Here is a 12,413-nt window from a genome sequence, read left to right as displayed (position 1 = left end):
CCAGCCCCCCCCCCATCCCCCACCCCCCGTGAACACTCATCCACCACCTCGCCCTCCCACTCTTGCTTCATTCTAAATGTAGAATTTAAAATGTCCTGTCTTGTGCTCAAGATGCACAGAGGAGCCATTTAACATGTGCAGGCTTCTATTATAAGTCAGAGACGCTAGGGATGGATACCAGAGGGAGGCAGAGGGACAGAGGTCGTGGTCAGGACCGATTGAGCGTGTGCGTGATGGGTAAAGAGGATGAAAACATGAAGAAAAAAAATAGAAGCTGATGACTTTGTAACTAATCAGGAAATAGACTGTACGCTAAACCCCTCCTCCTGAATGGTGATGGTCCAATCATGGCTTAGTAATCGTCACCATGCAGGCAGGTCTGTCGAGCTTTGGCTTGATCAAACCCGAGAAACAATCAACACCACATTTCAAGAAACTACGATCTGAAATCAGGCAGTGGCCGAGCTTCCTGCACCTTGAGCCTCCAAAGAGACCAGCTCTTCTGGCAAGCACTCATTAATTCAGTCCTTAATATATTCAGACAGACGGACATCTGGAGAAATCAGCCTGAACTTGCTCAATGTATACTTAGCCTGGGTCGAACCACTGCACTGCACATTTGAGTAAAGAGATAAAATGAGCAAATCCCATTGAGAGCAGGGTAAAAGCATTTTGCTTTCTGAAAGATTCTATTAAGTGTCCATCAGCTAACGTGAACTTCATAGAGAGGTACTGAGCTCAGGGAAGACTTTATTCTTTTTAAGATGCAGGTGAGCTGGCGACCCTCACCGAGACAGAGAGACAGACAATCTCCCTGAGGTTACAACTCAGGTATAAAAGTGGAGTCAAAAAAAGAACAAAAATCTTCTTTTAACAAAATCAAATAATTAAGGATGGAGTATAAGCTTAATTAGAAAGCTGCATAAGAGCATCACCCTGCAACCACGCAGACACGGGAGGAAATATGTGTGTATGTACTTAATGTAAAATTCCTGAAGGCTTCCTAAGTAGCAGCTAAATTTACCATTAAAAATGATGAATTGACAGCGATTTCATCATTGTACAAATATGTTACATTTATTTGCATTTCACTCTAGTGCTAAAAGAACAATGTTGATAATCGAGCGGTTGTTTCAAGTCATTTTCTAAAGGTTCTCTTTTCGATATCCAGAGCATTACTATAGCAGCAAACAGCCATTAGCCATGTAAAGATATAGTGGAGTCATTTCTACCTGAGCAGAGAAATAAATCACTTTCCCTCTGCGTGTGTTATAATTGAATTTTTTTCCTTGCTTTGTTTACATCGCTGGGCCGGCCGTGTGCACCTTTTATTGCATGTTCGTGCCGCCGCTCTGCTCTGCTCACATACAGCAGCTATAGCTGATAACGCCGTCCTGACCGATGAGTTGTCAAGAAAGTGGAGCATCCACCCTTCAGTTCCCCGTCTGGTAAACACTGCTAGCTCCTTCAGCACTGTTAGCGTTATTAGCACCGTTAGCTGCTAGCCGCCATGGTGAGAGCCGTGTGGAGGCAAACATCTAGACCATGTGATTAATTGAAATAAGAAATGGCAGATTAATGTATAATGAAAATTATCATTAATTGCCCGATTCTACTGCAAAAAAACCCTGTAACATACTAAAAATGACTAACATAATATGCACATAGTTGTCCTGTATTAAGTATGACACTTGTACCCCTCATACAAGGAATGTAGCCTCTAAAGTAGCGTGTGTGCGTTTGTGCCAGGCTCTGTGCACGTGTGTGTTTGTGCATCTTCACCTTTCTCGCGGCTACTCATTCATCTCGGTTTGACAGTCCCATTACCAGAGGCAGCTACTGTGGCTCAGAAAAGAGCACTGGGAGCACCAGGGGTAATACCACTTAGCAGAGCCATCATGCTGACGCTTACTTATGCGCCACGTTCTGCCTTTAAAATTAGCATCATGCTAATGTTTCCTATAAAACATCAGTCCTGTGTGCATCATATTAAAATGCACTGATGAGGATTTTAACCTTATTTAGTGAAAAATAAAGAAAAATCTATAACCAGTAATACACAGCTGTCCTGCAGAGACAAACGACTTGGTGTGGTCATGCAGAATCGGGGCTGTAATTGATTTGGGACTGCAACTGCTGTCAGTCTTGTCTTGAAGTATTTGAGAGCGCTTGGCGCTCATAGCTGCCAATTCCCTGTCACTTAGCACCAAGCTAGCCATCAGCTGTCTCAGGAAACAGCTTACCAGTAGCATTTGCTGTTGTTCTCCAGTAGTTTCTCCACCATGTGCTCCACTCGAACAAACCAGCTGGGGACGGCTTTGTAGATCAGAGGCGTGTCAGACCTGAAAGCATATAAACACATTACATAAAACATACAATAAAACGCATTTATAAGAGAAATCATAATTCATGAGCCAAGTCAAATTAAGTTCAAGTACAAATGAATAGGAAATCGGAATCACACTATTTAGTATCATAATTCTAATACCTTGTTCGACCTGCTGCCTGATATGTTTTAATCGTGTTCTACTTTTTCATCTCTACAACCAATTTGTGGTTGACGGTATATTCTTTTGAAAACGGCTGAAGGAGAAGGATCGCCTCGTCAACGACCCTTGGTCCACGGCTCTACGTTTTGTCTCAAGCATAGCTCTACGTTTTGTCTCAAGCATAGCTCTACGTTTTGTCTCAAGCATAGCTCCCTCCACTTTGCTGAGTTCTACCTTGCAGGTGCCGAGTGGTTAATAACACAACTGTTTCATCTCTACCAGCCTGTGTCTCCTCGTGGCTTAAAGAGCACATCTCTGCTATTTACTGGGTTAATTAATCCTGCTCAGGTCAGCCTGCAGCTGCACCTAGTGAGACGGTGATTTAGTTTGCTTAAAAAGTGAGTGTGTATGAGTGGGTCTGCATGTGATAATGTGGGAACTTGAGGTTGTGTGTGTGTGTGTGTGTGACACTATGCTGACATTGGCTTTGTGAATTGATTCTGTGCAGAGACCACAAAACCTCTAATGCTCCTGAGGGAGGCACGAATAGAGAAGAACCACAAACTTTTTTTAACACTGTACTAAATGCTGAACTGTACATTATGTCTTCCAACACTAAATAAGGCCGCCTGTATTGAAGTAGGAAATACAATATTTAATTTGAAGAGGACTAACAGCAGGTGTGGTCATTCTATAATCATTGCTTTAATGGTCCCCAGTGGAAGAGTGACACCGTTAGTCTAAGTGAGTTGTAAGGCGCCGCTCTAACGAGGCACAGCGTTGACATTAGTTTCAACTGTTTGTCTCACCTCCAGCAGAAGGGGTAACTATGTTTGAAACTGCTGGCGTTGACGAGGCGACCCTTCTCCTTCAGCCACTTGATGATGTTTTTGTCGGCATCCTAAAAAACAAAAACAAAAACCATTTTAAAATATGCAGCGTTAAAGAGTAACACAATACCAGGCTGAAAAGCGGCGTTTCACCGTTTTCTCAGGTTAGAGTTCCCATGTGGTTTGGTGTGGTCAGAAGGGTGCAGCGTGTCACCTGTAACTACACCCAACTGTGACGTCATAGTGTACCGACACACCCTGGATTACACCTGAACATCATTGCTGAACGGTGAGAAGTTAAGGCACTGGAGGCTAGTTTATGAATTTATGATATTTGCTACCCAAGCTTGTTAAATTAAGCATCTCACTATTTTATATATATAACAGTCTTCTTTACAAATACAATTTGTCTTTTTTCTTTATGTCCATTGCTCAAAGTATTTTTCACATAATATTAACATATTTAGTGTACATGTCAGCAGTATTTAAAACCCCAATGAAAACAACTGGACGTCAGCACTAATTAAAAACACTCAAAAATATTGGTCTTAAATAGTTACTATCGTCTTAAACATTTGTCCTTTACATATTATTCCACAAACCTCTTCATATTAACAGCTTGTGTAATCATAAACTGCAGTAGCACAACTACAGCGGAACACAGTTACTAGTATTAGTTATAATACTACGTGTACTACTATGTATGATATTTTGTAAATCTATTATTGTAGCGATTGGAAAATTTTTAGTTTACTTTATCTATTTCTTGTATTTTAGAGAGGTGCAAAGTGAAGCCATACCACGGCACCACTACTGTGCACCACTGGCAGTTTGTTGCTTTGGCTAGAGTTAAGGCAAAGCATTCCTTTATCGCTAGGTTAACATCTTCTCACCTCTGGTTCCTTGAATGCACCACGGCTCTACGTTTTCCTTTGAGAAACACCGAGGTATAGTCACAGCCGAGGTCACGTCTGCTCATTCAGGTATGATAAACACCAAAGAGGGAGTCTGTTTTGTCATACAGCTCATTTTTTTTTTATGGCAAACAATCCAATATGCAATCAGCCTTGTGCCTCATCACGCACCAGTGCATCTCCCTCTAACCAAGCTCTCAGTGCAATTCACAGGAAGCTCATGAATACGACTTCTCAGCGAGGTGTTTGGCAGACTGTTGGTCGTGACCTCTTTGTAGAGAGACAGCTTTCAAATCTTCTCAGCCAGGAGTACATTTTGTTGTGCCCTGACCCGGGCTCATTAAAACATGAAAGAGCACCTGTGATGTGGAGATTCTTTGGAACTTCGCCTGCAACCAATTGAGAGAATTTCACCACCTGGCCAATTTAGTATCAACAAGAGTTACTAGATATATTTACTAGATTACTGACATATATCTGTGACTCTTTTAGAAAATCTTTCAGTTTCTGGTTCCTTAACACCAAGTTGATCTTGTTTAATAACACTAACCTACCAAACCCAGCAGGCCTGAGGTTGAAATCACAGAGACATTTTATTCTTTTGTACACTTAGTTTTTAGAAATTATTTACAGGATTAGGACAAAAACCTAAAATAATTTGACTGGGCCTGACTCAGTAAAAACAGATTTCCAACACATCAACTGTATTCTTAGGTTAAAATGATGGTAGGAAAAGGCAAAGAGAGCAATAAAGTTATTACAGAAAGACGAAGTAGACCCGTCACAAAAGACGTGCGCGCACACGCACACACACACACACACACACACACACACACACACAAAAAGATCAATGCATTGTTTTGAATGCACTCACTTCAATCTTTATTATGTAACAGTTGGTTCAACATTAGTAGAAATAGTCAATAGTTGTCAAAACATTTTGAATAATCAGTGGGGACCAGTAAGGACGACGCAAAACACTGATGACGTCTGTTCTGCTTTGTTTGGGTTGAGATGTGAAACATCACAACAGGACAAAGTTCTTTTTTGTAAAAGGAGGCGGGATCCTAAAGTTTGATCAAGAGAAGCAGTGAGCAGATGTAGCAGAAGTGGTGAGAGCAGGAGAACAGTGGGGTTGATTTGGAAGGAAAAGGAAAAAGGGAATTAAACAAGGGTGTTGAAGGAAAAAGAGCAAAAGGAAAAAAGGAGTTTAACTAAGGAGACCCGAGGGCCATATAACAGGTTCCAGGGGGAAGCTGGAGGCAGCAGGGTAGAGCTGGTAAGAGAGGAGGACAGGAGGGTTGTTTTGAGGAAATTATGTAAAATTTGAAGTCCGAAGGACTGGAAGGAATTGGGAGGGAAGTAGACATCGTCAAAAGAGAGGATAATGGGGTCAGGGTATGGCAAGGATAGTACAATGGTAAGAAGGGCTGGGTATCAAATCTCAATACTGAATGTCCAAAAAACACGTAATCTTGTTGACTTGACACTTCCAACTTTTGATTTTCAATTTTTTTTGTGGAAGTGGGCACCTCACTAGAGTACAAGTTTTTACTCAGTTTGTTGAATCAATATTTTGCCAATTTTAGAATATTCTATTTGGATAAAGTTCGTGTCAAAGAACACAAAGAACATGTGTTTAGACAGCATTTTACATTTGATATAAGTGTCCTTGTTTGTTAAATGAAAACATATCTCCGAAGTAAGGTTTCAAGGAAAGTGTCATTTTGGCATCTGTACTGGAGCTCAAATCGGCACCGGTATCGAAACGTTTCAAGCAACACACAAGCCCTTGGAGTAAGGAGGGTAAGTAAGGGAAGATTGGGAAGAATCTCTTTAACGAGTATGAGCCGATCTCTCCACTCCACAACGCTCTGCCGCTCTTCTCCGTCACTGCTTTAGACGGTTTTCTCAATTCCAAGCCTATGCTCCTCTCCTTCCAGCAGCTTCCTGTAGGTGGCGATCTCTGCATCCAGCTTGAGCTTAATGTGCAGCAGTTCCTGGTAGTCTTGGAGATACTTTGTCATCTCTAGTTTGGTTTTGCAGAGCTGGGCCTCCAACTGAGCAATGATACTCTCGAGGCCCTCCACCTTATCCATGTGGGACATTTCCATGTCCTCCAGCTGCTGCTCCAGGGCTGAGTTGCGAGCCCTCATACCATCAATCTGGTTCTGCAGCTCGGACACTTGGCTGTGGAAGGTCGTGATCTCGTCTTTCATGGTCTTCATTTGCTCCTCGTTTTTGCCGGCATGGTCCTTGAGGGTGTCAAACTTGCTCTTGTACCATTTCTCAGCTTCCTGGACATTGCGGGCGGCGACAGATTCTATCTCCGCACGCATGTTGCGCAGATAAGCGGCCAGGTCAGGCCGATCGCCATCCAGCTCCGCAGTGATCTTCGAGTCCTCGATCTGCTTCATGAGGTCGGCCACTTCTTCATCATGCAGCTTCTTGAGGAACTCTATCTCGGCTACCAGTTCCTCTATGCGCCTCTCCAGCTCAGCCTTCTGCAGTGTGGCATTGTCAACATCCTGGCGAAACTCCCTCAGGATCATCTCTGCCTCTTCCCTGAGTGCCAGCTCCTCCTCCAGCTTTAGTCTCCACACTTCGACCTCTTCTTCAATGTAGCCTCGCTCGATATCAGCTGCTGCCTTCTCATTGGTCAGGGCCTCGATCAGCTCCCGCACCTCTTTAAACTTGAGCTCGTATTCCTCTCCGATGCCCGTGGGGCCTCCCTTGTAGCGGCTCTGCAGCGCGGCCAGCTCAGCTTGAAGAGCGGCATTTCTCTGCTCTAGTGCCTGGACCTTCGAGATGTATCCCGCAAACTTGACGTTGAGTTCCTGCATCTCCTCTTTCTCGTTGGCATGTTGCGGATGTATCTCTGTGCCCAGCTCGATGGCACTGCTGCGATGACCGGCGCGTCCGCGGTTGTCATGTGAGGATCCACGGCACCGGGAAGGTGACGGGCTCTGAACCCTTAATCTGCCGCTGGAGTCGCTAACCTGCAGGCTCTTCTGGGTGTATGATGCAGCCCTCATGATTTGTGAAGATACTAGGATTTTTTTTTCTTTTCAGTTTACAGAGGAACAGCTGCTCTCTCTCGGCTTCTCTTTGTGCAGCACACGTCGCGACTGACGCTCCCTCAGATCACCTCTGAGTTTTTATGCGGCAATAAAGAATGTGTCGGATAACCATGAAACTCACGCTTGGTTTTAACATATTTCAAAAGTGGACTATGACAGTCTTTCAGTGAACTGTGGCTGCATGCTCTTCATTAGCTAACGCTGTACTGTTACTGGCCACTCCCTGGCCTTTACACCAGGATGTGAAATAGTGAAGAGATCATGTAAGTCTGCTATTTTTCACTTACTATCCACTTAGGATGGTAATGAAGTTGGGTGTGACAGGGAAGGCACCCAGTGCACTGGTAAACAGTGACGATGTGCTGTGGCAGCAGGTCTTCCTACACAACTTTGTGAAACTGCTCCGACGCTGATTCCCTTAACTCGCTCCGCAACAAGTCATGCGCCTAAAGAATCATTTTAAATTACATTTGGAAAACATGATGAATATTTCATATTCTCATCTCAGTTACCACCCAACATAATTAGAAAAAGCATTAAATCTACGACCAAAAAGACAGAAACTGTTCAGAACGAAAGAGGATAGAAAGACATTTTCCCCTGACACATAAACGGAGAGGCACAGGAGAGCGTGTGCCCAGAAAGCATTAAATGAAATAATAAATTAAATCAGCTATCAATATCCTTGAGGGTTTTATCACACGTGTCAAACCGGGGGCGGAAGCCTGAAATGTCTGCTCACCTAGGTCCACATGTAAATGTCTGAAGTGTCACTCACTTTGACATACTGTCCCGCAAAGTCAGTGACCTCTGAAGTGAAGCAGCCCGAGGCGTCCACGGGGCAGATAGGAGCCTGGTCCCGCTGGATGATTTTGTATTCGGTGCACACCCTGTGATCATCCTACAGAGAGAACAACACACAGATCAGTTTGTATTATCCAATTCTATGTTCTTTATTCATGTAATTCACTGCAAAAGAAGTAACGAGGTAGGAAATGATTGGCCGATTAATCGATCCCTCAATCTTTTTTGTTTTCTTAGTCGTCTGTGACAGTAATAACAGTTTGTTGTACAAAACAAGCAGTTGAATATGTCAGCTCATGAAGGGCATTTTCTGACATCTAAATTAATGATTAACAATGAATGGAGAAAATAATCGTCAGAACAAATCGATAATGAAAATAATTGTTAGAAGCCATTTAATGTAGCCTTTTACAACATTTAGAAAAATGTGTCTGGAAGTAATTAAGTAAGATTATCTTGATACAGTGACTAATGTAATTCTAGCTAATGTTATGTCGCAATGATATTCTCCTAAAGGCTAAACTGTTTATGAATAAGTGATGATCTAACCCCTTTGGCAGCCAGTTTCCCTCGTTCAAAGATATGTTATGACTCCATATCAAATTCCTTGTTGAGCCGGATACTTTTTACAGGGTCGAAAGAAGCCCGACCGGCATGTGACAGCTATGCATGAAAGATCGGAGCGCTGTCCAGCTGTAAATGTATTTCGTATTCAAACACCTTGTCAAGATCCGAGATGGATGGCTCATGGGGTCACATCCAGTCATAACAACATCAAATCTGAAAAATGTACTTTGGCAGCGCATTCCTTCTCACTGTATATCTTCAGAGGAAACGCATTTGCGTTTCAGATCTTCAGCAACCAATCAACGTGAATGTGATCCCTAAATAACAGAAGTGTTGCCAAAATAAATAAATAATCAAACATTTAAATACAAATGGGGTGTGAAGGGTTTATATCGGGACTGACTGCAGTGAAATAAGCAGAGAAGGCTAAAGAGAAAGAGTCTGTATCCACAGCTGGCTGCAGCCATGAGGGCATCCATCGGCCCCTGACAAGGGCATCTGACCCATCAGAAATGACTCAATGCCTCTAACGACACTGCAACCTTGGCCTCTACACTGTAGCAATATACTGATACTGTAGCATCCAATTCAAATATTTCATAAAACTAGGCATACACATCAATGTGAAGTGGGTACACACAAAGAAACAGGGTATCCATGAGAGGTTGAATGTATTTTAAATTGTCGGATGTGAGACAGTGTTCTACATTTTATATATAACAAAAACATAATAATGACAAGTTAACATGGTGGAGGGTATTCAAAGAAGTTTAGTCCTCTATTAAAGTGATGTTTCAACTAATGCCTGCATGTGTTGACTACAGAGAAGCTATAGACAGCACAACCCTTCTGCAGGACTGGATTAACAAGCTCACTCAAAGCAATGTTTCAGAAGTACATTTCTTAACTTTATTCTAAGTCCCTCAAGGAGGTGCAGTCCATTATGATTATAAAGGAGGAGGTGAGCCTGACAAGAGGCAGGCAGAGGATCGTCCAGTGACAGATGATTAACAGCAAAGGCTGCACACGAAACACTCACCACAGTAAGGCTGGGCGATACGCCCAAAACCATCTATCCAGATATACGTAATAATATCGTATCTTGATAATATATCTCAAAAAATAGTATGTTTTTGGGGTTATTCAATAAATAAATAAATAGTCTACAAGAAAAAAACACAAGGTAAAGCCTATTATTGTATACTCCTGAATTAAATGCTTGACAAATGAAAAATGCTGAATATTTTCTCATGTTATTAAGGACTATATTTTGAGTTAGTTTGTGCTTGCTATTATCAATTAATCTCGATATATGATTTCATCACAGTATGATTGCATTGAAACACGCTTGATGTATATCCAACACTTACACTAAAAAGCCTTGGTTGGTATGGGTCTTTATTGACTAAATGGCTTATGCCTAAGAGAGTATCCAACTGTCTGAAAATGTATCGCACTGTATTTTGAAACACTTGTTAGTAGGTGCTCATTCCCCACTTCTGTTAGCAAATGTCATGCTATCATATGCTGATGTACTTTTGGTAAACTACAGAAGTGGTGCTGAAACAAGTAGTCAATTAACTGATTATTAACTATTTAAGAGTAATTTATCGAGTCAAAATGCTGAACAATTACTAGTTTGTGCTTCAGAAATGTGCTGTTTTCTGTTTGAAATAATTTTAACTTTTGGGTTTCTTTCGTCAAAGAGAATAGCGATGGTCAGTTTGTTTTTATGGCCTTTACTAAACAAAAAAGGAAATCAGTAAAAGACCACACTCACAGCTCCAAAGTAAGGTGCCTGGTGGACCACTCCTGTGCCCTCTTCCTCCCTGACGTAGTTATCCGTCACCACCTGGAAGGCTCCTGTCTCCTCACACTGAAGTGAAGCGAGGATGAGGAGAATTAGATGAAGGAGGGCGAGTTGCGAACAAGCAATAGAAATAGAGCCACAGACAGCCATGTTGATAGAAAGAGAGAGAGACGAAGAGACAGATTTAGAGAACATCAACGGAGTTGCCAATTTGTGGTGAGACAGGTAATTAAAGTGAGACATGGGTCTGTCTTCGGTTTGTGGCAAACAATACATGAACCTGTGGAACAAGAACACGGACTACTGACCTTGGCAAAGTACTGGAATAGAGGCGTGTATTTTTTCCCTTTCAGCATCTTGCCAGGAAATCTAAAAACACAAAAACACATTCAAAGTTCAATTCACCCTAATTTAATTTACTCACAATATTTCTCTGAACAGTATGGTCTGTCCAGCTGTAGCTAAATATGGCAATAGATGCTGTTATGTGACGATGAACATACAATCAACAAGTATGAGGTCTCAATCAATCAAAAACAAAAATGGGGTTTTAAGAAGTATTTTTAATACTGCAATTTACATGGCACTTTTAAAAACACGTATAGTACAAGGTGACCCAAAGCCAATCAAAACAGCTTCAATGTACCATAGAATATTAAAGAAAAATGTTTATAAGACACATTATGATTCTTACTTAGGACATAAACTGACATCTTAATTTAAAGTTAGATAGAATTGGTGTTGGCAGCTGAGTCAGCATGATGCACTGTTTTTTTAATCATCATACAAATAAATCTCAGCTTCTATGTGTGGAGACTTCAAAGAAGAGGCTCGTGCCAGACATCAGTAAGCCTTCTTTATTGCCATTTAATTTGTCCAGTATATGGGGTGAGTGGGTATAAATCATGCCTGGAAATGTGCTCCATCAGCTTTCAGTGTATTCTGTATCCTCTATTCATTAAGGTGATTTCTGTATTTCACTTTGAGTGTTTTCTCTTCTCTATTCTGCACTTCACCCTCTACTCCAGAATCATAGTACCTTAGAATGAGCAGTTTATATCTACATATGTAGCGGGTCTTCATCACGGAGCGGGACGCAATGTTTCTACAGTAGCCCAGAGAGGACACACCAAACACTGGCTCTAGATAGGGGGTGGAAGTTTCAGTTGGTTGAGATCTACAACCTCACCGTCTGATGCCGCCAAATCCTACACACTGCACCTTGAACACCGTTATAAATCAAGAGGAAACCTTTCACAGGACCCGTGAAATACAAGTTTGACGCTCACTGAAAGATTAGTTAGGTTTGAGCTAGTGTCCCAAATGCAGAATATTAAGGTTAAGAAGATAGTGGGGGAGTAATAACTAATGGAAAAACACCAACTCTGAGGTAAGTACATAAACACTTAACACTACAACAGTGTTGTACGAACCTCCTGCCAGTGCGTCAGTCACAAGAAAATGTACTGATAAAAATGAACAGCAGTCTTAAGTTGAAACTACAGTAGATATTACGATTAGGGTCGACGGCAATGTGCTGTGCAATACTTTCATGTCATTTTGGGAAAATAATTTCCTCAGTGGGCAAAGGACTGAACTTAAGCTTCTTTAATGTGACGCATCTCTAAGTTAAACAGAATATGGGGTCGGGGTTTAGTTACAAGAATGATTTGAATCAAATCCTTGTTATTTGATTGGATCGATCAAAGGTTTTAGTCAGTATTTAATAGTATTCGTCATTTTTTAGGCGGCTTTAGGGTCTTGTGTACTTACTTGTCTAAGAGAGTGTACTCGCTCTCGGACTTAAACAGAGCTCCCAGCCTGGCCTCCATCAAGATGTAGGTCTTCTCTGTGGCGTTATCTGAGAGATAAACACACACACACACACACACACACACACACACACACACACACACACA

General features: G+C 41.9%; 2 protein-coding genes across 2 annotated transcripts in view; both read right to left on the bottom strand.

The window, feature by feature from the left end:
• Positions 1-34: 34 nt before the first annotated feature.
• iars1 (isoleucyl-tRNA synthetase 1) overlaps positions 35-12,413 on the bottom strand; it is a 19,491-nt gene continuing 7,112 nt past the window's right edge. The window contains exons 8-13 of the mRNA XM_031850020.1: positions 12,268-12,355; positions 10,803-10,863; positions 10,465-10,560; positions 8,092-8,214; positions 3,299-3,390; positions 35-2,342 (exon numbers count right to left, since the gene is read on the bottom strand). Coding sequence (XP_031705880.1) covers positions 2,240-2,342; positions 3,299-3,390; positions 8,092-8,214; positions 10,465-10,560; positions 10,803-10,863; positions 12,268-12,355 — 563 coding nt within the window. The 3' untranslated portion in view covers positions 35-2,239. The remainder of the gene's footprint in view (positions 2,343-3,298; positions 3,391-8,091; positions 8,215-10,464; positions 10,561-10,802; positions 10,864-12,267; positions 12,356-12,413) is intronic.
• LOC116384944 (vimentin) lies at positions 3,397-8,084 on the bottom strand. Its single transcript, XM_075447368.1, has one exon. The coding sequence runs from the start codon at positions 7,266-7,268 to the stop codon at positions 6,132-6,134; it is 1,137 nt and encodes a 378-aa protein (XP_075303483.1). The 5' UTR covers positions 7,269-8,084; the 3' UTR covers positions 3,397-6,131.

Source organism: Anarrhichthys ocellatus, unplaced genomic scaffold (genome assembly GCF_004355925.1).
Source record: "Anarrhichthys ocellatus isolate YVR2014 unplaced genomic scaffold, GSC_Weel_1.0 scaffold1, whole genome shotgun sequence".
NCBI classification, from domain to species: domain Eukaryota; kingdom Metazoa; phylum Chordata; class Actinopteri; order Perciformes; family Anarhichadidae; genus Anarrhichthys; species Anarrhichthys ocellatus.
Note: the sequence above shows the minus strand (reverse complement) of the source record. Positions and strands in the feature narration are given on the sequence as shown.

Coding starts and splice junctions, on each gene's coding strand:
- LOC116384944 (XM_075447368.1), bottom strand. CDS start 7,268: ATGAGGGCTGCATCATACACCCAGAAGAGCCTGCAGGTTAGCGACTCC.